The following is a 27,436-nucleotide window of genomic DNA, read 5'->3' as shown; positions in this document are numbered from 1 at the left end:
CAAGCAGTAATGCTCCTTGCATCTGTGCATACACAAAATTGATAAACTGTCTGTTGGAGGCCTGATTTCAACCATTCTGTTCCTTGGGATAATGTATACCACTTTTATAACAAAGATAGGAGAACAAAAGCATAAAGTATTCTCCAAACTTTACATACTACACTTTGTCATATAAATTTTTGTAGCTTTCAACTTTATATCTGTTAGTGAACAGTGGCCCAAATGAGAAAGAAAAAGATGTAACTGGATACATTCATTTTGAAACATCTCGGGTGTGACAAAAAGAGGTACTTCAGAATCCAGCTTGCATCCAGATTTTGCTAATGGATAAATCTCTTTTTTTCCCCAGCCATCATAGAACAGGACAGTGGAGGGATGGGGGTAGAGGGGTGGTTTCTGTAAGTGCCTCCTTAGCCTTTGAGTGAGTTCGAGTGTAGAAACCTCATCAGGAAAAAACAGAATTAAATAAAAATAAATACACTTAAAAAAAAAACAACATGGGTAATAATTAATTATTACTTAATACTATTTTAAGTAGAAAATGACATGACCTTTACATAAATCCCTCTAAACAATATCTGTTTCTTAGACTTTTTAACTTTTCATTCCCTGACTTATTAAGAAGCTACTGATTCATTTGGAGTCCGACAAGGAGAAGAGTGCCCCCTCTGATCTTTGGCTCCAAATTCCCTGTAACACATTCAGGTGTTGTCATCCGCAAATGAAAGTCATATGTGAAATCATAATTTTTACAGCCTAATGAGTAATGGTTAGGTTTGCCCTTTTGTGAGCAGCTTTTACATTGAAACATGGCCTGGCAGCTTACCAGTACTTCCCTATTTTCTTTTTACCTTTTTTTGTGATCTGCAGATTCTCAAAACAATCTCAAAAGCCTCTCCAACAATCTGGAAGCAAAGTCCACTTTCTCCATGAAGTTGGAATGGACTCTGGCACAACCCTCTAAAGAAGTCATAAATAACTTCTTGTGCCCCTCATGACAACCATGGAATCACATCTTGAAACCAGAAATTGCCAAGAAAGGAAAAATGTCAGCATCTTAACATAAAACTTACCATAGGAAAAAAAAAAATCAAACCAAACCACAGGACCCCCGTCACATTCTCATATGCCAACTATTCTTCCCCTTGGTTCACTGTTTTCCAGCCATACTGGTGTCCTGGTAAAGACATCAACACACCTGGAACATTCCCACTTCAGGAGCTCTGCACCTGCTGTTTGTTCTGCTTGGAATATTCTCTCCCTCTCTCAGGACATTCTCACTACTTACTTCCTCTCTCCTTTTAGGTCTCTATCAAAAGTCACCTTCTCACTAAGTAACCACTTCTTACTGACTGCCTCCCCTGCTAGAATATGAGCTCCACATTAATCCACAGAGTTTACTGTCTGATTTTTCATTGCTTTAGCACCAGATTTCCTTCACTTAAAAGTAATAAATTCACTAATCGAAACTCTAGTTAAGATTTCAATAAAGGACTATAGACATCAAAATACAATAAGCATTTAAATATAATATCCTCATGAGACTATTCATTATAGTGCATTAAAAATAAGGGGCACCTGGGTGCTTCAGTCAGTAAGCCTCTGACTCTTGATTTTGTCTCAGGTCATGATCTCATGATTCATGGGTTTCAGCCCCACATTGGGCTCTGCGCTGTCAGCACAGAGCCTCCTTGGGATTCTCTCTCTCCCTCTCTTACTCTGCCCCTCCCCGCCCCCCGCAAAATAAACTTATAAATCGACAGACAGAATATCTTGCAAGTACAAGCAAGGCAAAGTATATCTAATTCAGGTGACCAAATATATCTATTGTGCTAAGTAGGCAAATAGCTTTATTTATATTAGGTAACCTCAGGCTCATGAGAAAAGCAATACGTATGTTATACAGAAAAAGACAAAGTAAAGCAACTACAAGAGACATGTGATGCCCTTCTTGCCACCTATGGGGTGTAGACACCAAGTTGAGAGCTGGTAAGCCTGCCACTGGATGCTCCAACTAGGAGACACTAAGAAGAGAATAAGAATGGAAAAACATGCCAGGAAAACAAAGGGAGTTAAGGATTTAGGCCAAAAGAGTAAGGGGGGAGATGGTCAAGACTCTGTGGAAGCATTACCTGACAGGACTACACGTCACCAGCTGCAGGTTTCAGCAAGGTGGCAAGAAAGGTGTCGGCTATCTGCTAGGCAAGGGACATCACCACAAAGAGCAGAGAAGCCCAGCGGACAATACAGAACACCCACACAACGGTGAGGGTCCCTCCTTCCCTACCACGACAACACAGTAAATTCCCCTGACACACCCAGCAGAAAAGCGGGAAGGAGCAGAAGTCTAAGAGATTGTACACATTTTTATTAGAGAATCTGAGCAATAGTATTTAAAAGAACCACTTAAAAATCTGAATAGGACCGAGTTGTAAATGGTAAATACGCACTACCAAAGAAGACACCAAAAGGTATCAGGTTATATGTACACTAAATATCTTCCTCTCACATCCGAACTGTAACGTCAGTAAGTACACAAAATGATTTAAAAAATATCAGCATCTTGGGGCACCTGGGTGGCTCAGTCCATCAAGCATCCGACTTAGCTCAGGTCATGATCTCATGGCTCATGAGTTCGAGCCCCACATCAGGCTCTATGCTGACAGCTCAGAGCTTGGAGCCTCCTTCTGATTCTCTCTCTCTCTCTCTCTCTTTCTCTCTCTCTCTCTCTCTGCCCTTCCCCCACTCGTGCTCTGTCTCTCAAAAATAAACATTAAAAAAAATTTCTTAAAAATGTATCAGCATCTTAACACTAGAAGAAATGTTAATTATGTGACATGATAGAGGTGTCAGCTAACCCTACAATGGCAATCATAATGCAACATAAATGTACCAAATCAGTATGTTGCACACTTTAAACTTGTACAATGTTATATGTCAATTATAGCGCAATAAAAATATTCTTTTTAAGAATTAGTAAACATCTGATCACAAGAATTTCTTAGGCATAAAAGCAATGGGAGAAATCAAACACACAAAAATTATAGATTAGACCATATAATATCTAAAACTGTTGCACATCAAAAACAAACACAAAACTAAAACCAATTTTTGGTGGGCAGGAAAATTAAACAAAATAGGCAATGCTAATACCCTCTCCTCCATACGTAAACATTTGAAGACTGGTCAGGTAATGCAACAAAAGTTAGCAAATTAAACTAGACAAATCAAAAAGGACAAGTGACTAATAAATATTTAAAAACTGTTCAACCTCACAAGTAATCAATAAAACCAAAATTTAAAAACATACCACTTTTTAGCCATCAAATAAGACAATGTATTTCTAAAAGTCAGTGTTGTCAGAATGGAACAGAATATACTCTAAGAAATTAGTACAAATGTTAATGTAATTGGGTAACATTATTTTTTTCAACCTAATATTCCCCTATAGTAATCTATTTTAAGAAAATAATCAGTGATGTGAACAAAAATTTGTATGTAAAAATTGTTTGCGGTAACATTGCTTACAATTGCCCAAAAAAAGGGAAAACAACTTAGATGATCAACAACAGGTGCATTTCGTTTATATACTCATCAAGTATTCTTTGTTTGTACCTGTTTAATATCCTTGTAAAGTATAACCTGGCCAAATGAAGCATTATATAGCCATCAAAAATGTTTTTCAAAAATCACTTAAAAATATAAAAAATGGGGGCCCCTGGGTGGCTCAGTTAAGCATCCAACTTCACCTCAGGTCATGAACTCATGGTCCGTGAGTTCGAGCTCCACGTCCAGCTCTGTGCTGACAGCTCAGAGCCTGAAGCCTACTTTGGATTCTGTGTCTCCCTCTCTCTCTGCCCTTCCTCTGCTCAGGCTCTGTCTCTCTCTGTGTGTCACTCAAAACTAAAAAACCATTAAAAAATTTTTTTTTAAATGTGAAAAATTGGGGGCGCCTGGCTGGCTCAGTCAGAAGAGCATGTGACTCTTAATCTCAAGGTTGTAAGTTCGAGCCCCACACTGGACGTAGAGATTATTAAAAAAATAAATAAACTTTAAAAGAAATATATGAAAAATTATCCCTATTCAATGAAAAGAGGGCACAATATTGTACATGTGGAATGAATAAATTATGATATATTCATAAACAAAGGAACACTATTTAGCAATAAAAAATGGCAAAATCCAGATACAGTACAAGCAACAAACAGAAAACAAAAACAAATAAACAAGAAAACCATTATACGAAGTGAAAATATCCAAACAAAAAGAGTACATACTATATGAGTCTATTCATATGAAGTTCAATGACATGCAAAACTAATTTACAGTGATAGAACCATGGTTACTCCTGGGAGGAGGTGTAATAAATGCAAATAGGTATGAGGACACTCTCAGGGTGATAGAACACGCTGGCGATGTTGTGAGGATATACATATGTAAAAAGCAATCCATTAAAGTATAAATATGTATGTATATACATAAATGATAGTTATCACAATGTACATTTAAGATCTGTCTGTGTGTTTTGTGATTCATATATGGTACCTCCATAAAGTACTGTAGAAATTGCATATAAAGGAATAAAGGATAACTTCAATTTGGTTAAATAAATGTGCAAAGAATAAAAAATATATAAAATACATCAAAATATTAAAGGCATTTATTTCTGGAATTACAAGTTATTTATGTTTTCTTTTTAACTTTCTGCATTTTCTACATTCTCTACAATGAGTTACGTGACTTTTATAAATGATCAGAAAAAAAAAATTCACGTTTTTTTAAATTCTGCCTTGCCTACAAAAGAAAACTCTGTTACACTTGTAACTATCACAAAATTATGCAATGTGTAGAAAAACTTAGTAAATTCTTCCAACAAATTTCCTATAAATTAAAAATACTCATGTGTGTAATGTATTTGGACAAATTAAGAAAAACACTAGCTAAGCTAAGTATCTACAAGTCAACTGAGAACTCAGCACTATACTGTGGCATGATTTTAAAACATGGTCCTGCCTGCAACAAATACAGGGCTCTCATGACTGTATAAAAACTAGTTCCTGAAAACCAGTTATTTTTAAAAATATATTACTTTAAATATTCCTTTGAGCCCGACTTATCTAAATTCCATGCAAAATGCCCAAAGTAAATTCTCTTCACATTGCAAATACTCTTTGAGTTTTAGAAACTTTTACAATGTGCATAAAATAATAAATGAGAACAAAACCAAAGAAGACATACAAACCTCTGATTGTACATGCCCCGAAAGTTGTAATTAGCTCTATAATTTGGGAAAGGCTTTGGATCTAATGGCCTGTAGATGGCAGGCTCTCCCCTTTTCATAGCAAGCCCATTCAGTTCCACAGTTGGAGTTATACTACCTGTTTAAAAAAAAATATTAAAAGCACACAAGTGAAATATTTCCATAATAAATCACACAAGCCATACTTACATTACATGTCATTACCATGAAACAAGGTGGGAGTCAATGGCCTGTCTGTATGATGGTCTCAGGGATGTAAATACAAACTACATGAACAGGAAAATTGTTTCTAATGAAATCTCTTTGGGGTTTTGGCAACCTTTTTTTATATTCATGACCAAAAATTCAATTTGAAAGTCATACTATTTCAAAACAAGGGAAACACAAGACTCATAGATTGCTTAATTTGAATATTATAAAGTACTGAACTTCAGCATAAATTACTCACCCCAGGAAGCTTTCAGTTATTTAATCATTAAAAACATTATCATCTGTGAACATTTTTATATTTTGCTAATCAAGCAGCTGAAGTTAGCAATGAATACAGGGTCATCAGTAATTCTTGGACTTACCTAATAAAACTAAATTTTGAGTTTCTATCACATACAAGACAAAGTAAATATACTAATGCTTTGTATAAATAATCTTTAAAGATACACACTGAAGCGTTTTTGGATGAAGTGATATATCTGAGACTTCTTTCAAAATAATTCAGAGGAGAGACAGATGACAAACAAGGTAACTGTTGAAGCTGGTGGTGGGTATAGGGATGTTTACTATCTTATTTGCTTTTTCGACAATTTGAAAAATCCATAATAAATAACACACAATGTAAATTATTACATCATATTATTTCGAGTACCAAAAGAGGCTATTTAGTTAAAAAAAAAAATATATATATATATATATATATATATATCCCATATAAAAAATTATACAAAGGAATCTAAAGTTTTCGGAGAAAGTAGTAATCAGTGTAAATTCTATATACACTATTTTGCTTGAATTACGCCTTCTGCAATATACATTTAAGACTCCGTTCATCACGTACAAACATGGGCCCACTTATTGCAGCAGAGAAACTGGGGCTGGCAGAAAGCACCCACCAGGGGTGGGAGAGCCTGACACAAATGCACAACTGGCAGCCATGGCATAAGCAATCCATCAAGAGTCAATAATGCTCACTTTCATATCTCATTTCTAAAGCGTTCAAGTGAAGCCACTAAAGAGTATAAGGACAGGAACTATAACCAAGGTTAAGGGGAAAAATAAAGAGTGGAAGGACAGAGGAGGCAAAGAAGGAAAAGATAAGCATAAGAAAAACAGCAAAGCACAGTTAACATGTTGAATAGTGAGTCCAATTAGTCCAAATCCCTAATTTAATACCAATACTCAGGGCAGAGGAAGAGAAAGGCAAGAATAAAGGGATTCTCTTTTCCTTCTTTCTTTCCTACAGGATTTTACCAAAGGATAAGTAAAATGCACAAACCTTAAGCATATAGATCCACACATTATTATACATGTAAACACTCAGTGCCCATCATTCAGATCAAGATAGGAACATTTCCATAACCCAGAAAGTTCCATCACGCCTTTTTCCAGGCAACACCCACCTCCCCAAGTTACCTATTCTGACTTCTGTCATCAGAGTTTTGCCTGTTCTTCAAACCTGAACATGCATTGTTCTATCTTGCTTTTCACTCAACATAGAAATTTTGTCAAATATATCAGTATTTCAAACATTTTTTTATCACTGAATAGTATTCCACTGAATAAATACATTAGTTTATCTATTCTGCTATGAATGGGGCATTTGAGTTGTTTCCAGTTGGGAACAAGTATAAAGACACAATGTTTTAGCAGAGACATACACAGTAAGTTCTCTAGCAGTGGAATTGCTAGATCGCAGAGTAGGTTTATGGTTAACTTTATTAGAAATTGTCTAAAAGTTTCTAAAGACTTAACACCAACGAGCAGTCTATGCCTTTCAAAGTTTAAGTTTTTCTTCTTTCATAAAGATTGTAGTTTAATAACTAGCATGTTAATCAATCAGTTGTTAAGATTCATGTCATTCCGAATTTGACTTGGCCATAATCATACAGACACAGATAGCATAAAGTTCAAAAAGAAAAAAAAGCTTAAAAGACCTCATCGTTTAAGTAGGGCAATAAATAAGAAACTGTGAGTTTAAAAAGCACCAGTGAGGTGATTTTAATGCACTAATGGCATATAAATGTCCTCCCACCTATACCAAAACTGGGTGGTAAGCCAGGTAAAAGTATTATATTCATATCATTTGAATCAATAAATGATTTCATGTAAATTCTTCATTTGAATTTTTTTTTTAATGTTTATTGATTTTTGAGACAGAGAGAGACAGAGCATGAACAGGGGAGGGGCAGAGAGAGAGGGAGACACAGAATCTGAAATGGGCTCCAGGCTCTGAGCTGTCAGCACAGAGCCCGACGCAGGGCTCGAACTCACAGACCATGAGATCATGACCTGAGCCGAAGTCGGACGCTTAACCGACTGAGCCACCCAGGCGCCCCTAAATTCTTCATTTGAAAGTAAGGCTGGTATATTTTCTTCACAGAAATGCTAGACACTGGTCTGTGTGAAGGAGAGTGGAGAAGAAGCAAACAAGTGCACACCAGGCTGAAGAGGTTTCAACACTTAGAGCGAAGTATCCCTGTTTAATAAAGAACTAGACTGGAATCTCTGCATGCACACAGCCTCTCTACCTACACAGAAATGCTTTCACAGAAAACAGTTAAAGAAGAACTTTAAAGTATGAGAACCTCCAAATAATAATTCTAAGTACCACTCCACCATGTGAGAGCTGCACCCAGGTTGCATAAAAATAATCATTACACAGAATCCTCATGTGTTACATGGCTGCAAGGTTGACACAGTCAACACAGAATCCATTTCTATCGGTTTTTCGGTATGTTAAAGGAAACTTCTGTATTTATCAGTGAAAAACAGAACAAGGCTAATTGATTATATATACAAACGTATATAACAACAATTGTGGATTCCTATTATGTGAAAAATGGAAGAAAAATGCCACAACTACTTTTCAAGGAGCTACATAATACTAACACTTCAGGAAACAGCTATGTAGGAAGTTAGAATAGTCCCTGGAGCACAGCAGTCACTCAATAAATATTCGTTCAAAGAATGAACTGATTAATCAACCAAGACTCCTTGAAGAAATGGCTGGTGCTGGGACCAGGACAAAGATAATACGAGATGACTTTGGAATCTCTTACTGTGCCAGACAGTAAGAAATGCTCAAAGAAAACTGAGGAAACACTAGAAGGACAGTGGAGTCAACCTGAAAGGTTCATACCACTGGCTAAGTCTGTGACAAATTGAGAACCAAAATAAATAATGATAGATTATAAACCAGTAAGCAAAATAGGAATCCAAGAGCCTATAGTGATATAAATAAATGAACAAACAGAAAAATGAGGGGAAAGAAAATTCTAGGGTAGAATGCCAACTAACAGATCTAAAATAAATGGAATTAAAATATCACCCTTTGAGACAGAATAAATTTCTGTTGTTTTAAACCACAAAAAGAGACAGACAGACAGACAGACAGACAGAGATAAAATCACCCTTTGGCACCCTTTAGAATATTAATTGATTCAGAAAAGAATCATCAATAGATGCCAAATCTGGTACGTGATATAAACTTTGATGAGGAACAGAATGTTTATATAGTCTCAAAGTTTTTCCTCAGAAAACACTAATTAAATCCTTATTAATTTCTTATTGTATAATAAGAAAACATACTTATTAACTAACTTTACAATAGAGAACCCTGGCAAACATACTCTTCACCAAGTGACAAAAGTCATCACTAATGGGTCAAATCAAAATGGGGTGTGTCCTGCTATATATCACGGAGATAAAACTAGGTCACTGGGATATTCATGCTGAAAATGCATAAATCATGAGGAAGCACCAGATAAACTCAATCAAGGGGCATTCTACAAATGAGGTGGCCTGTACTGTTCAAAATGTCATGGTCATAAAAAATAAGAAGCTCTAAGGAACTATTCCACATTAAAGTGGAATGAAAAGGAACATAAGTACATGATCCTGATTAGATCACAGACCTGCAAAGGATATTACTGGGACAATTAATGAAACAAAAATGGAATCTTTGCATTACATGATAATACGAGAGCAATGTTAACTTCCTGTCAGAAGAATGGCCATGTACTTGGGAAAAAATACTTTGAAGTACGAAGGGAAATGGGATCAAATGTCCACAACTTATTCTCAAATGGTTCAGAAATGTTAACAATTGGGGAATCTGGATGAAGTGTACAAAGGAGCTCTATGTACTCTTTTTACAAACTTTACGTAAGTATGAACTCATTTCCAAAAAAGTTTATTTTTTTAAGCTTATTTATTTTGAGACAGAGACAGAGCACATGAGTGAGGGAGGGGCAGAGAGAGGGGGAAAGAGAGAGAGTATCCGAGGCAGGCTCTGCACTACAGAGCCCAGCACAGACTCAAACCCACAAACCGGGATATCATGACCTGAGCCAAAATCAAGAGCTGGATGCTTAACCAACTGAGCCACCCAGGCACCCCTGCATTTTTTTTAACGGGAAAATTATTTCAACTGGCACTCGACAACAGAGATCTTAATACCAACAGACATATGAAAAGATGCTGACCATCATTAGTTACCAGGGAAATGCAAATTAAAACTACACCGAATTACTATTATACCCCCGAAGAATAGCTAAGAAATACACTATTATAGTCTGACATTATGTATTTGTATGTATTTCTTATGCATGTGGTTTTTTTTAAAGTATGAACTTGGAAAGGGGCAAACTTTCTTTTTTTTTTTTTTGAGACACAGGATTCCCTAAACTGGGGACAGGCAAAAACAGAGGAGGTTTTATTATGTTGCCCAGCTTGGAGTGAAGTGGCTATTCACAAGCACAATCCCACTACTCTGACGTGTTCTGTTTCCAACCTGGGCTGGTTCACCCCACCGTAGGCAACCTGGTAGTCCCCTACTCCCAGGAGGCCACTATATCAATGCCACTGCACTATATCAGTGCAGACACTTGATTGGCATAGCACACTACAGCCCAGAACTTCTGGACTCAACCGGTCCTCCTGGCTCAGACTCCCAAGTAGCTGGGACTACAGGCACATAACACCTATATGCCTTATGCATGCTTTGGGGGTTTTGGGGTTTGGGTTTTGTTTTTTTTTAATCATCCTGACCATTTTGTTGTTGAAATTAAAAAATAAAAGATACTTAAATACAATGGAGAACATATGGGGCAAAAGCGAATCATAAAATTTAATGCTGAACTAAGTAGTGAGCTGAACAAAACGTTTTGGGCCCCCAAAAACACTTAAAAATGGGTATGTTCACAGTTCACAGCAACTGGCTTATAGGTAGGAGAGTAGTCAAAGTTTTTCCAGCTGAATGTCCAGGGAAATTCTCTCTTCAAGGACATCCTTTAATTGTTGTTCTAATTAACTATTCTTTCTGACCAAAACTGTGATAGTTTCCTTACTGTGTCTGATGCCTCAATAGCTTTCTCATCTTTTCAATAGGTCTAGGAATAAAAGACTGAGGTAAGAACAGTAGCTGAGATACCTGTCTTCTGTGTATGCTCATCAACTTCTTGCCTTAATTCATCTTCTGATTTGATTTCTGCATGAATACATGCATAACTCATGGCCCAACAGTTCCAATATTAGGTCCATCGCAACAAAAATGTATACATACAAGAATGTTGACAACAGTTTTATTTCTAAGAGCCCAAAACTGGAAACAATCCAAATGTCCATCAATAGTACAATGAAAAGTAGATTACACTCATGCAATAGAATACTATATAGCAATGAAACACTATAGTGTTAAATACAACATGGGTGAGTCTCACAGATGTAACGTTGAGAAAAACAAGCTATCACAAAAAAGTATAGTGTATGATTCCAACAAGCAGGCACAACAAGTTTAAGACAGATAAGCAGAACAGTGGCTTCCTCTGGAGTTGTTTAACCACTAGAAGGGGGAATGAGGGAGGCTTCTAGGGCACAGGTACTGGTAAAGTGTTCACAGTGCAAAAAAGCATCAAGGTTCTGCAACTGCAATTTGTGCACTTGCTGGTAGGCAATATTATGCTCTCTTTTAAAACTTTACCTTCAAAAATCTACTCTATCAGCTCACTGAAACACTCAACAGCAGACACTCATCTCCGCTGATCTTTCGGACTCTCCTGTTTCCTTCTGACTCCTTGCTGGTCCACCTCCCAGTCTAATCCTCTACAGTGGACCTGACGCAGAGATGGGCACAGGCTGCTCTTGCTTCATACTATAAGCCCCGAAGAGCTTGTTCTCTAGCATGGCTTCGACCATTGGGTCGGCAATACTTGTCCTTCTGTTCCACTCCCACTGCCACTCCCAGTACTACTGCAGAGCAGAGGGTGTAAAGCACTTCATGCACAGGAGTTTCTTTTCTTATTTCTTCACCCATAATCTATGGTTTCCTAACTGATCTTGCTTTTAGCATTTTCCACCTTCAATCCACATACTAAGCTGAACTTCCTAAAATGCCATTTTAAACACATCATCCAGTAGCTTGTAAACATTAACCTCCTAAATCATAGATAAAATTTAATCTCCTAAACCTGGCATTCAAGTTCATCACAGTTCAACCCTAATTTATCTCCAGTCTTATCTCTTCCTAGTCACCTACCTGATCTAATTAAAAAACAATTTTTTTTAAACCAAATTTTTTTGGTTAAACCAAAAATTTTTTTAACCAAACCCATAGTCCAGAGTCCTATTTCCAATGCCTCTCCTCAGAGTACTCCCTCCACCTAGAATATTCTTTCCTCACCTCTATACCTGTCTACTCTCCATTCAATTAGCAATAATCACGCCTCGGATAAACCTCATTGGCTACGATACTGCCACTGCACCAAGCTGTCTATGCTCCATTCAAACACCTTATCTTCCTTCAACTACTCTCATCCAAGTTTATCATTACTTATAATACTGACGGCTGTTATTATTCACTTGGTACTTGATCTTTACCACTGATGTATATGCTTTATGTACACAGCTGTAAAATCTTCACAGAAAAGAAAAATGTTTCCTATCTCTTAAATATATAAAAGTAAATGCATAATACATAGAGGCAGTGGTGTGGCACTAATGATCAATCGGTAATCTGACGAGATTTTTTAAAAATTATAAACGGAGACAATCTCTTACTGACTTCAATACAGGTGTGTTTCTTTACTGTAGTAACATTTTGGTTTATTTAAGCTTACTTAATAAATACTAAAATCAGCTGAGCAGAAGCAAAAGGACTAGTAATAGGAAATTCATGGAGCTTTAAAAAGAGCAGTTCTTGAAAGGAGAGTCTGTGTCTACTTAGCACATGCCACATGACAAAGAAATATCAGGCGATTATGAGCATAAGCACAGGAACTCCAGTTAAATACATTACAGAGTCATTTTTGGCAGGAAAAAGTCTTTTTTTTTTTTTACTCCATCATAAAAATACTTAAAGTGATATCTATTGCATAGATATAATACAATATAGACATATTGTATAGATATAATACCTACTGTATAGATAGTAATGTATAGAATTATTGAGTCACTATACTATACACTTGAAACTAATATAACACCATATGTTAACTAACTGGAATTAAAATTAAAAACTTAAAAAAAAAAAAACTCAGTCATACTTTCTGGTCTTTGTATCCAAAGGTCTTTTTGTCAACATTTAAAATGTAAATAATGTATCTTTGGAGTATCCACAAAGCAAAATTTTAATATAATTACAATGACGTTCCTCATTCTCTCACCTTTAATTATTATTCAGTTTTTTTCAGGTGAGCTATTAATACCTGTCAGCTATACAAGCAGCCTGCTGTAAAGAAAAGTACAGAGAATAACACATACAGAACACAACAACACAACAGAAGGAAACAAGTCAGGGCCATACCTGGGTTATTATTAACATTACTTTTGGGTGGTTTCTGAACTGGTTTGGGAAGTGTAGATTCAGTCAAAGCTTTATTAGCAACAGCCTGTTGAGCCTTCTTTATACTGCTCCCTTCGGATTCCCATGTCTGCTCACCAAGACTCAGTTGCACTGAGAACATCTTCGAAAAACATAAAGAGACAAAGAAAACATTAAATTCTTTCAGAAAATAAAATATGTGGTCTGAGAGAAAAACTGATACACCACAGAATCAAAATTTTAGAGCTAGAGGTGACCTTACAGATTATTTGCAACAAAAATCTTATTCTACCAGTGAAATAATTTTAAGAGATTGTACCAGATTCTGTTCTATCCTATTTGAAGGCTTAGTGGCAGCTCTAAGTGTGCATTTTGGGTAGAATAAATCAAGAAGAAATCATTTCCGTAAATAGATTCATATTGTTAATCATTCAAACAGTCCTCAAAAAAACAGCAGAATAAAGACTAAGAGAAACTGTAAGAAAATCCACAAGGCCCTGTCTCTGTAACACTTACAAAATCTAATTCCTTAAATTTTATACTTAATACAATCTACTCAAAAACCAGGCAACCCTACTGAATATTGTGTCACCAGGAAACTCTCAATCTTCCACAACCAACATTTAACCAGTCACCAAATTCTGTTAATTTTAATGTCATAAGTAGTTCTCAAATGTCTCTCTAAAAAAAAAAAAAAAACAACTCAAATCCAAGTATATCACCCCAACTTCAGGCTAAAAACCTTTAATTTTTCCCATTCTAGCATGGCACAAAAGTTCTATCTGTCCATCTTCATTTCATACCTACTCTTTCCCTTGCCACCCAAACATTCCATTCACACCATTATTTCCATACAAACCCAAAACTTATTCACCTTTAAAATGGAGGATTAAGTTATAAAATACACACATAATCTGCTGTTTTACTCCACAGATAGCTTACTAATTTATAGGAATACAAAGTAGTAAAAAATATATGTGTATTACAATTACTAAGAAATAAATGTGTATTTGTAGAAAGGAGGTCAGGTAGAAAGTACCCTAACCAACTGATTAAAGTTAGCATCATCCATAATCACACAAACGGTATCATGTACCTCCTGATACGACCCAATGAGAACTATTTGGTATTCCTGGCCAAAAATGTTTAGCCTGAATCTAATCATAGGGGGAAAATCAGACAAACCTAGATAATGGCATATATTCTACATGACAATTGGCCTCAACTCTTCAAAAATGTCAATGTCATGAAAGGAAAAAAACACAACAAAAGAATATGCCATAATCTGGATTTGTCTGGTTTTTCACCCTATGATTGGTCTGTATGATTTAAACTCTCCTGCCTCCTGATCTTGTAGATGTCACTATTTTCCTAGGCCCACAGGCAAGACACCTTTGAGTAGTCTTACTTATCTCCTCCATTTCTCTCATCATTCTTTCCTGCAAACAACTATCAAACTACTGATTCAACTTCAAAAATATTTTTCAGATTTGGCCTCCTCTCTTTATACTCTTTGCCAATGTCTTAGCAAAGAATATCAACCTCTCTCCTAAACTACTATGAGACCATCCTAACATCATTCTCTTAACATAAGACTTTCCCATTCACACTATCCTCCTTACCACCATCAACATGAACACTCTATAAAATACAAATGTATCCAAGTCAATCCTCTGCTTTTCAGAAACTTCTCTACAGAATCCCACCAGATTATTATACATCTAAAACTAATACAATGTTATATGTCGACTAATCTCAATAAAACTGGAAAAAATAAAAAGAACCCCAATAATTTCCAGTAGGAATCATGGGACGCACTGTTTATGAGTTTAAGTGGTAGCTTTACCATTTACTATATACAAAGTTAAGAAAATGACTTATTCTTTCCGTTTCCTTACTTCTTTAGTAAAATGGCACTAAAAAGAACACATAGGATTGTTGTGAAAATTTTAAAAAAATGACGTAAATGCCCCCATTAGAAAGGTAGAGACTGTCAAAAGCAAAATCCAACCACATGCTACCTACAAATACTGCATTTCAACTATGAAGACACAGTTTAGTCCTCGCTTCAGCAGCACATATACTAAAATTGGAACAATACAGAGAAGATTAAAGATTAGCATGTCCCCTGCAAGGATGACATAGTTTAAAAGCAATGGGATAGAAAAAAAATGTGCCATGCTAACATATCAAAGAAAAGTCAGAATGGCCATATAAATATCAAAGTAGATTTCAGAGTAAAGATTAATACCAAAGATAACAAAGTTTATTTCATGATAAATGGGCCAACTAATCAAGAAGACATAACAATTTTAAACATTTAGTCAACTAATAACACAGCTTTAAAATATATGAAGCAAAAACTAATAGAACTGCAAAGAGAAGTTGAAAATACACAATTTACATCAGAAATTCAGTGCCTTCTCCTCTTAATAAGTGATATAACAATTAACAAGTACATTTGTCCTCTATTTCTCACAAAACATTCACCAAGAAATAAAATATTCTGGACCATAACACAAGTCTCAGTAAATTCAAAGGATTCAAGTGATGCAAAGTATGTTCTCGGACCACAATGGAATTAAGTTATAAACTAATAACAGAAAATCTCTGGAAAATTTCCAAACATTCAGAAACTAAATAATACATTTCTAAATAAAGGGTAAAAGATTAAATCAAAAGGGAAATTAAAAGGCATTTTAAACTGCACAAAAATGAAAACACCACATCTTGGAAAGTAACACTAAAACAGTACTAAGAGGAAATTCCTAGCACCAAATACCTATTCTAGAAAAGACATAAGGTCTCAAATAAGTTAGCTTTAGCTTTAATCTTAAGAAACTAGAAAAAGAAGAGCAAATCAAATCTGAAGTTAACAGGAAAAAAAAGTAATAAAGATAAAAGCAAACATTAACGAAATATAAAATAAACTCTATAAAACCAAGAGCTGGTTCACTGCAGAGGTCAACAAAATTGGTAAACCTATAAACAGACTAATCTTGAAAAAAAAAAAAAAGACATAAATTACCAGTATCAGGAAATGAGAGAAGTGATATCACCCCAGATTCTTAAAATAATAAAAAGATAAAAAGGGAGTATTTTTAACAATTTTATGCCAATAAACTTAACAACTTAAATTCTGTGAAAGACACAATTATTAAGCTCATTCAAGAAGAAATAAGTAACCTGAATAGCACTATATATGTTAAAGAAACTGAATCTGCAGTTTAAAATCTTTCCACAAAAAACAACAACAACAAAAACCTCCAGGTCCAGATAGTTTTAATGATAAATTATACTAAGTATTTAAGAAAGAATAATAACAATTCCCACAAACTCTTCCCAAAAATTGAAGGAGGAACACTCCTCAACTTATTCTATGAAGCCAGGATTACTTGAATACTAAAGTCAGAGTAAGATACTATTAAGAAAAACAGGGGGCGCCTGGGTGGCTCAGTCGGTTAAGCGTCCGACTTCGGCTCAGGTCATGATCTCACGGTCCGTGAGTTCGAGCCCCGCGTCGGGCTCTGTGCTGACAGCTCAGAGCCTGGAGCCTGCTTCCTGCCTCCGATTCTGTGTCTCCCTCTCTCTCTGACCCTCCCCCATTCATGCTCTGTCTCTCTCTGTCTCAAAAATAAAGATTAAAAAAAAAAAAAAAGAAAAACAGTATAAACCAAAACTACAGGCCAATATCTCTCATAAAGATAAATGTAAAAATCCTTCAGAAAATATTAACAAGGAATGCAGACAGGTGTAGCTACTCTGGAAACAGGTTCTTCAAAAGGTTAAAAGTAGAACTACCCTATGATCCAGCAATTGCACTACTAGGTAATAACCCAAAGAATTAAAAAAATACTAATTCAAAGAGATACATGTACCCTAACGTTTACAGCAGCATTATACATACAATAGCTAAATTATGGAAACAACTCAAGTTTCCATCGACTGATGAATGGATAAAGAAGATGTGGCATGAAGGGAAGACCCAAAAGGCGAGCTACAGATCTCTCAACAGAAACTTGGCAAGCCAGAAGGGAGTGGCATGATATATTCAACATGCTGAATGGGAGAAATCTGCAGCCAAGAATACTCTATCCAGCAAGGCTATCATTCAGAATAGGAAAGATGAAGATTTCCCAGACAAACAAAAACTAAAAGAGTTTATGACCACTAAACCAGCCCTGCAAGAAATGTTAAAGGGAATTCTCTAAGTGGAAAGGAAAAACCAAAAGTGACAAAGACAAGAAAGGAACAGAGAAAATCTCCAGAAACAAAGACAAAACAAGTAATAAAATGGTACTAAATACATAGCTATCAATAATTCTTCTGAGGTAAATGGACTAAATGTTCCAATCATAAGACACAGGGAGTCAGAATGAATAAAAAAACAAGACCCATTTATATGCTATACACAAGAGACTCATTTTAGACCTAAATACACCTGTGGACTGAAAGTGAGGGGATGGAGAAACATTTATCATGCAAATGGACTTGATTATATTATAATAAAGGGGATTGCCCAACAAGAAGATTTAGTAATTTTAAATATTCATATATCCAACATGGAACCACCTAAATATATAAAACAATAACAAACATGAAGAAACTCATTGATAATAAAACAATAATAGTAGAGGACATTAACACCCAACTTACATCAACAGATAAATCACATAAGCAGAAAATCAACAAGGAAATGTGACATGGAATAATACCCTGGACCAGATGGACTTCACAGATATGTTCAGAACATCCCACCCTAAAGCAGTAGGATGCACATTATTTTCTTTTCTTGTTTTTCTTCAAGTAAGCTCCATGCCCATCATGGGGCCCAACAGCGGGCTTTAACTCAAGACCCTGAAATCAAGACCTGAGCTGAGATGAAGAGCAGACACTTAACCGACTGAACCACACAGGAGCCCCCAAATACACATTCTTTTCAAGTGCACATAGGATATTCTCCAGAATAGATCACATAATTGATCACAAATCAGGCCTCAACAAGTACAAAAAGAATGAGATCATACCATGCATATTTTCTGAGCAAAATACTATGAGGTCAAACACAAGAAAAACCGGCAAGAGTGCAAAGTGATTCTTCTAAATAATGAATGGGTCAACCAGGAAATCAAAAAAGAAATTAAAAATACATGGAAACAAATGAAAATGAAAACACAATGTCCCAAAACCTTTGGGATGGAGCAAAAGTAGTCACAAGAGGGAAGTATATAGCAATACAGTCCTAATTCACGAAGCAAGAAAAATCTAACATAAATAACCTAAGCTTACACCTAACGGAGCTAGAAAAAGAAAAACAAATGTAGCTTAAAGCCAGCAGAAGAAGGGAAATAACAAAGTTTAGAGCAAAAATTAAATGATATAGAAACTAACAGATCAATGAAACCAGGAGCTGTTTCTTTGAAAAATTAATAGAATTGATAAATCTCTAGCTTGACTTATGAAAAAGAAAAGAGAAAGAACACAAATATATAAAATCACAAATGTGAGAAGAAAAAGCACAACCAATGTCACAGAAATACAGTTATAAGAGAATACTATAGAAACTATATGCCAACAAGTTGGACAACCTGGAAAAAAAGGATATATTCCTACAAACATATAAACTACCAAAACAGAAACAGGAAGAAATAGAAAACTTGAACAGACTGATGCCCAGCAAAGAAACTGAATCAGTAATCAAAAATCTCCCAACAAACAAAAGTCCAGGGCCAAATGGCTTCACGGGGGAATTCTACCAAACATTTAAAGAACAGTTAATACCTATTCTCAAACTATTCCAAAGAAAAAGAAATGAAAAGAAAACTTCCAAATTCATTCTATGAGGCCAGCATTACCCTGACACCAAAACCAGACAAAGACTCCACGAAAAAAGAACTACAGGCCAATATCCCTGATGAACACTGATGCAAAATTCTCAATAAAATACTAGCAAATTGTGTTTTGTCCAACAGTACCTTAAAAGAATCCTTCACCACGATCAAGTGAGATTTATTCCCATTTGCAAGTGTGGCTCAATATCCATAAACCAAGCAACGTGATACACCATATTAATTAAAGGATAAGAACCGGGGCGCTTGGGTGGCTCAGTCAGTTAAGCGTCAGACTTCAGCTCAGGTCATGATCTCACAGTTTGTGAGTCTGAACCCCTCATTGGGCTCTGTGCTGACCGCTCAGAGTCTGGAGCTTGGTTTGGATTCTGTGCCTCCCTGTCTGCCCCTCCCCCATTCTCACTCTGTCTCTGTCTCTCTCTAAAAATAAACATAATAACAAACAAACAAACAAATAAATGGATAAGAACCATATGATCCTCTCAAGAGATGCAGAAAAAGCATTTTATAAAGTACAATATCCATTCATGATAAAAAAAAAAAAAACCTCAACAAAGTAAGATTAGAGAGAACATACTGAGAACATACCTCAACATAATAAAGACCACAGTTAATATCATACTTAATGGGGTAAAACTGAGCCTTTCCTCTACTTTCAGGAACAAGTCAGAGATGTCCATTCTCACCATTGTTATTTAACATAGTAGTAGAAGTCCTAGCCTCAGCAATCAGACAACACAAAGAAATAAAATGTATCCAAATCAGCAAAGAAGTCAAACTTTCAGTATTTCCAGATGACATGATACTCTACATAAAAAATCCAAAAGACCCCCCCACCCCAGAAATTGCTAGAACTGATACACAAATTCAGTAAAATTGCAGAATACAAAATCAACATACAGAAATCTGTTGCATTTCTATACACCAAAATGAAGCAGCAGAAGGAGAAATCAAGGAATCAATCCCATTTACAATTGCACCAAAAAACAAAAACTTAACCAAAGAGGTAAAAGATCTGGACTCTGAAAACTATAAAACAATGATGAAAGAAACTGAAGATTACACAAAGAGATGGAAAAACATTCCATGCTCATGCACTGGAAGAGTAAATATTGTTAAAATACCTGTACTACCCCAAGCAATCTACTCATTTAATGTAATCCTTATCAAAATAACCACAGCATTTTTCACGGACTTTCAACAAATAATCCTAAAATTTGTATGGAACCACAAAAGACCCCAAATAGCCAAAGCCACCTTGGGGGAAAAAAAAAAAAAAAAAAACAAAGCTGGAGGCATCACAATTCCAGACTTAATGCTACATTACAAAGATGCAGTGATCAAGACAGTACGGTACTAGCACAAATATAGACACAAAGATCAATAGAACAGAATAGAAAACCCAGAAATGAACCCACAATGGTATGGCCAATCTTCAACAAAGCAGGAAATAATATCCAATGGAAAAAAGTCTCTTCAACAAACGGTGCTGGTGAAACTGGACAGTAACATGCAAAAGAATCAAACTGGATCATGTTCTTATATCATACAAAAAAAAATAAATTCAAAATGGATGAAAGACCTAAATATGAGACAGGAAACCATTAAAATCCGAGAGAAGAATACAGGCAATAACCTCTTTGATATTGGCTGTAGCAAGTTCTCACTAGATAGGTCTCCTGAAGCAAGGGAAACAAGAGCAAAAATCAACTATTGGGACTTCACCAAAATTAAAAGCTTCTGCACAGCAAAGGAAACAAAACAAAACTAAAAGGCAACCTATGGAATGGAAGAAAATATTTGCAAATGACCTGATAAAGAGCTAATATCCAAAATCTATAAATAACTTATAAAACTCAACACCCAAAAACAAATAATCCAGTTTAAAAACGGGCAAAAGATGGGCACCTGGATGGCTCAGTCAGTTTAGCGTCTGACTTTGGCTCAGGTCATGATCTCGCCATTTGTGAGTTCAAGTCCTGTGTCTGGCTCTATGCTCACAGCTCAGAGCCTGGAGCCTGCTTCGGATTCTGTGTCTCCCTCTCTTTCTGTCCTTCCCCTGCTCGTGCTCGCTCTCTCTCTCTCTCCCTCTCTCTCTCTCAAAAGTAAATAAACATTAAAAAAAAATTTTTTTAATGGGCAAAAGACATAGACATTTTTCCAAAGAAGACATACAGATATGAAGTGAAATATCACTTCACACCAGTTAGAACAGCTAAGATTAACAACATAGGAAACAACAGGTATTGGATGTGGAGAGGATGTGGAGAAAGGGGAATCCTCTCACACTGTTGGTGGGAATGCAAACTAGTGCAGCCACTCTGGAAAACAGTATGGAGGTCCCTCAATTAAAAAAAGAACTACCCTACAATCTAGCAATTGAACTATTTGGTATTTACCCAAATGACACAAAAATACTGATTCGTAGGGGCATATGCACCCCAATGTTTGCAGCAGCATTATCAACAATAGCCAAATTATCGAAAGAGCCTACGTCCATCAACTGATGAATGGATAAAGAAGATGTGGTGTATATATAATGGAATATCAGTCATCAAACAGAATGAAATCTTGTCATTTGCAACGATGTGGATGGCGCTAGGGTGTATTATGCTAAGTGAAATAAATCAGTCAGAAAAAGACAAATACCATATGATTTCACTCATATGTGGAATTTAAGAAACAAAACAGAGGAACATAGGGGAAAGAAAAAGCAAGGCAAATCATAAAAGACAGTCTTAACTATAGAGAATAAACTGAGGGTTGCTGGAGGGGAGATGGACAGGAGGATGGGCTAAATGGGTGATAGATATTTAGAAAGACACTTGTTGATGGGGCCCCTGGGTGGGTCAGTCGGTTGAGCGTCCAACTTCAGCTCAGGTAATGATCTCGATATTCGTGGGTTCGAGACCCACATCAGGTTCTGTGCTGACAGCTCAGAGCCTGGAGCCTACTTCAGATTCTGTGTCTCCCTCTCTATCTGCCCATCCTCCCTTCCCCGCTCATGCTCTGTCTCCCTCTCTCTCTAAATAAGTATTTTTTAAAAAAATTTTATAATAAAATAAATAGATAAATAAAGAGAAAGACACTTGTTAAGGTGCCTGGGTGGCTCAGTCATTTGAGTGTCCTACTTTGACTCAGGTCATTATCTCACGGTTCATGAGTTTGAGCCCCACATCGGGCTTGCTGCTGTCTGCGCAGAGTCTGCTTCAGATCCTCTGTCCCCTCTCTCTGCCCCTCCCCCACTCATTCTCTCTCTCCTCTGTCTCTCTCTCTCCTTCTCTCAAAAATAAACATTAAAATTTTTTTAATATTTTAATAAAAAAATCTTTAAAATGTTTCTAATTTTAATTAAAAAAGAAAAAAAAGAAGGGCACTTATGATAAGCACTGGATGTTATATGTAAGTGATGAACCACTAAATTCTACTCCTGAAACTAATATTACACTATATGTTAACTAACTAGAATTTAAATTAAAACTTGAAACAGAAAAAAAAAACCAAAAACCAGAACTACCCTACAATCTAGCAATTGCACCATTAGGTGCAATCTCTACCCAAAGGATACAAAATACTTATTCAAAAGGATACATGCACCCAATGTTCATAGCAGCATTATCAACAATAGCCAAAGTATGGAAAGAGCTGAAATGTCCACTGACTGGTGAATAAAGAAGATGACAGATAGATATTGATACAGATACAGATATATAGATGTAGATATAGATATAGACATAAATTTAGATTTAGATGATACAGATATAGATGTAGATACACACACATATACATACATACATACGATAGAGTATTATTCAGCCATAAAAAGGAATGAAATCTTGCCACTTGCAAAGACCCGGATGGAGCTACAGAGTATTATGCTAAGCAAAGTAAGTCAGAGAAAGACAAATATCATATGATTTCACTCATGTGGAATTTAAGAAACAAAAAAAATGAATAAGGGGGGGAAGAAAAGAAAGAGTGAGGTAAACCAAGAAACAGACTCTTAACTATAGAGAACTGATGGTTATCAAAAGGGAGGTGGGTAGGGGGATGGGTAAAATAGGTGATGGGGAGTAAGTAGTGCACTTGTTGTGATGAGTAGGTGTTGTATGGAAGTGTAGAATCACTATACTGTATACCTGAAACTAACATTATACTGTATTTTAACTAACTGGAATTTAAATAAAAACTTAAAAATATACATATATATTAACAAATGGAATCCATCAATATAGAAATGAGATTATAACTAAGTATTTTAATACATTATAACTAGGTGTTTTATCCCAGGAATTCAAGGGTAGATTCTACATTTGAGAATCAATCAATGTAATTCACAACATTGAGATTAAAAACAGAAAAACCATATATTACCATCTCAATCAATGCAGAAGAACCAACATGACAAAAATCAACATCTATTCATGTTAAAAACTCTCAGTAAATATTAAGTAGAAAGGAATTCTTCAATCTGATACAAAGCATCTACAAAAAAAAAAAAAAGGTACACCTAACATCATAATTAATGGGGGGAAACTGAAATATTGCCCATAAGATCAAGAAGTTAGAGATACCTGCTCTAACCACTTCTATTCAACATTGCACTATAAATTCTAACCAATCCAATCAGGCAAGAGAAATAAATAAAAGACATTAAGATTGGAAAGTAGGATTTAAAGTTGTCTTTATTCAAAATGACATGTGGAACCACCAATAAAATCTTTTAAAAAAAACTTTTTTAAGGCTACTAGAACTAATAAATGAGGTTAGCAAGATTTCACAGTATAGTACATCAATCATACACAAAAACTGGTGTCTTCTTATATGGTAGCAAAATCAAGAACAATTAGAAATTGAAAGTTTAAAAGATGTGGTTTATATATACAATGGAATACTACTTGGCAATGATAAAGAATGAAATCTTGACATGTGCAACAATGTGGATGGAACTGGAGGGTATCATGCTGAATGAAATAAGTCAGTCAGAGAAGGACAATAAGTTTTCACTCATATGTGGAATTTGAGAAACTTTACAGAAGACCATGGGGGAAGGGAAGGGGAAAAAAACAGTTTCAAACAGACAGGGAGGCAAACCTTAAAAGACTCTTAAACACAGAGAAACAAACTGAGGGTTGGTGGGGGAGGTGGGGGAGGGGGGAAACGGGTGATGAGCATTGAGGAGGGAGCTTGTTGGGACGAGCACTGGATGTTGTATGTAAGCGATGAATTATGGGAATCTACTCCTGAAACCAAGAGCACACTATATACACTGTATGTTAGCTAACTTGACAATAAATTATATTTTTAAAAAATCAAATCAAATCAATCAAATGTCAACATCAAAAGAAAAAAAAGAAATTGAAATTTTAGGGGCACCTGGGTGGCTCAGTCAGTTAAGCATCTGACTTCGTCTTAGGTCATGATCTCACAGTTCACGAGTTCGAGCCCCGCACTGGGCTCTGTGCTGACAGCTCAGAGCCTGGAGCCTGCTTTGGATTCTGTGTCTCCCTCTCTCTCTCTGCCCCACCCCTGCTTGCGCTCTGTCTCTGTCTCTCAAAAATGAATATTAAAAAAAAATTTTTAAAGAAATTGAAATTTTTAAAATAGCATCAAAAATATGAAATATTTAAGCATAAACCTAAAGACATAAAATACCTGTCTACTGAGAACTACAAATATTGTTGAAAGAAATTAAATAATGTCTAGATAAATGAGAGATACTTTGTTCACAGGTTGGAAGACTCAGTTTTTCAGACTCAGTTTTTCTACCATGTTAATTTGCCCCAAACTGAGAGGTTGGAAGACTCAATTTTTCAGACTCAGTTTTTCTACCATGTTAATTTGCCCCAAACTGAGCTACAGATTCACAGCAGTTCTATTCACAATCCCAGCAGGGTGTTTCAAAGAACAGACAAGCTGACTTTAAATCCATATAAAAATGCGAGGAAACAATTCTGAAAAAGAAGAACCAAATTAGAGGGATAATACTACCAGATTTCAAGAATTAGAAAACCACAGCAAACAAAACACAGCATTTGCATAAAGATGAGAAAACAAATCAACAGAATAGAACAGACTCCAGAAATACACATATATACGGACAGCTGATTTTTGACAAAAGTGCAAAAGTGATGCAGTGAAGAAAGGGTATCTCGTCAACAACTGGACGTGCATCTACAAAGAAATAAATAAGCCTTCTTCCATATCTCACATGGCATACAAAAATCAACACAAAACAGCAATTAGATCTAAAGGTAAGACCTAAATGTCAAACGTAAAGTGATAAAATATCTAGGAAAAAATGTCGTGAAAATCTTATGATCTTTGATGAGGCAAAGATTTCTTGGACATGAGGCCAAAAGCACAATCTACACAGAAAACAAATGAAGAAATTGGGATTCATCAAAATTAACAACTACTGCTCTTCAAAAAATACTGTTAAAAAAAGAAAAGATAAACCACAGAGTAGGAGGAAATATTTGCCAAACATATATCTAATAAAGGACTTGTATCCACAATATCCAAAAAGAAACATCATCAGAGAAGACACCAGAGTAGGAAGCTCCAATAAAGGCAAAGTGCCTGTCACATAGCAAACACTCAATAGATATTTTACCAATGATTTTTTTAATCATATATACTACTAACAAGCAATGACATAATTATCTGAGTACTCCCATTATCAACATAGTTGCCAAGAATTTATAAATCATCCTTCCATTACACCACACTAGAACAGATATCATAATTTCTAAAATTACAGATAAGACAACTGAAACTCTAAATTACTTTCTCAAGGCTACATTAGCTGGATAATGTAGGGCAAAAATCAAGCCTGACAAATCTAGCTAAGATTAAAAAAAAAAAAAAAAAAAAGGACTATCTGGCTTCAAGACCACTGGATGATACGGTCTCCCTCAATAATAAAGCTACTCCAAAGTAAACCTCCTTGAAGTGTCGCTCCTGGAGCTTTCTCAACACTTAACTCATGCATACCAACAACTTCTCAAAATAGGGAAATAAAGGAAAAGAAGAAAATATCATTCTGTGTTCTTTCTGGCTCTTTTCTTTATACTCACATTATAATAGCCTTCTTTAGAGATATGAAAAATCCAAACAACAATCCATAAAAAAAAATGAAGAACTGTATTTAGTTACCTAGGATATACAGCAATATCACAGTAACTCACACTAACATAAGGTATACTAAATTACTTCTGAATTAAACTTGAAAGTGAGCAGAGAAACAAAAGAGGGCAAGGAAAACATTGTAATTTTTTATTTAATAGTCATAGGTTAAAAGTTGCCATAAGCTGCTTAGATTCTATAAGACTCAGTGTGAGAAAGAGGAAAGCATGTAAACATAAGACAGATCACTATTTCCCATCAAGAAGTATGTGTGAAAAGATAATTCCACACTACCTTGAAGACATTTATGTTTCTCAACTCTGGATGCACATGTGAGTCATCTTGAGTGCTTAAAAAAAAAAAAAAACTTGATGTCTGGGCCTCATCCAAGACCAATCAAATTAGAATTTCTGAGGTTAAGACTCAGGCCTAAGTATTTTTTAAAACTTCCTTGTGATTTCAATGAACAACCAAGGTTGAGAACCACTACTGTAGGTGTGTGTGTATATAACATAAAAACATATATGCATGCATACACAAATATGTATATTGTCATATAACTGGCTAATGTCCCAAGAAAACAAATGAGCTAGAGCTATGTTTAAATTTTTGATGCCAGAGATAATCATTTAGTTCATTAAAATACATTACATGTCTCAAAACTACTGGTAGACATACATCAATGAAAGTGACTTTGCTTTCCACAAAAGGGATCCAGACCCAGCAAATTAATTCTAACACTAATAATGAAAATTAGACTCATAAATGTTATATATTTCCTTTAGGAATCTAATTATTTTAGTACTTTCTCTTTTTAAAAAAAAAATGAGCTACAGCTAAATAGGGTGGTCTATGACCAAAGCACCCTGAGCAATAACACAGGTTGGCAAAAGAATCCCCAAATCTTCTTAGAACCCAAGAGAGTCCTGGGACTGTCTAGAAACCAGAAGGTGGACCACAACAAACCTGGTCCTTTAGAGAGGGAAATTGATGACATTGAAGAAAGGGAGGTGAGGGAAGGAGAGGGAAAGCTAGGGGAATAGCCTTGAACAGGTGAGAGGAGTTGGGATCTAGCACAGAAATAGAGGGGCTGGCCGCCCTACAGTAGTCCATCCACAGTGCAGAAGGAAAGGCAGAGTTTGGATTTAGGCCGGGATTTTGCCAAGC

At 35.8% G+C, this 27,436-nt stretch overlaps 1 protein-coding gene and 2 pseudogenes across 15 annotated transcripts in view; 1 reads left to right on the top strand and 2 right to left on the bottom strand.

Annotated features, from left to right (window-relative positions):
- Positions 1–27,436, bottom strand: part of STAU2 (staufen double-stranded RNA binding protein 2) — a 305,709-nt gene that overhangs the window by 241,117 nt on the left and 37,156 nt on the right. For all 15 annotated transcript variants that reach the window (XM_027064372.2, XM_027064370.2, XM_027064371.2 and 12 more), the window contains 2 exons: positions 13,275–13,434; positions 5,243–5,378 (listed from right to left, as the gene is read on the bottom strand). In XM_027064372.2, the coding sequence (XP_026920173.1) occupies positions 5,243–5,378; positions 13,275–13,434 (296 nt within the window). The remainder of the gene's footprint in view (positions 1–5,242; positions 5,379–13,274; positions 13,435–27,436) is intronic.
- Positions 12,174–12,240, bottom strand: LOC113600706 (uncharacterized; annotated as a pseudogene).
- Positions 15,352–15,467, top strand: LOC113600724 (uncharacterized; annotated as a pseudogene).

This window comes from Acinonyx jubatus, chromosome F2, assembly GCF_027475565.1.
Source record: "Acinonyx jubatus isolate Ajub_Pintada_27869175 chromosome F2, VMU_Ajub_asm_v1.0, whole genome shotgun sequence".
Taxonomy (NCBI): Eukaryota; Metazoa; Chordata; class Mammalia; order Carnivora; family Felidae; genus Acinonyx; species Acinonyx jubatus.
Note: the sequence above shows the minus strand (reverse complement) of the source record. Positions and strands in the feature narration are given on the sequence as shown.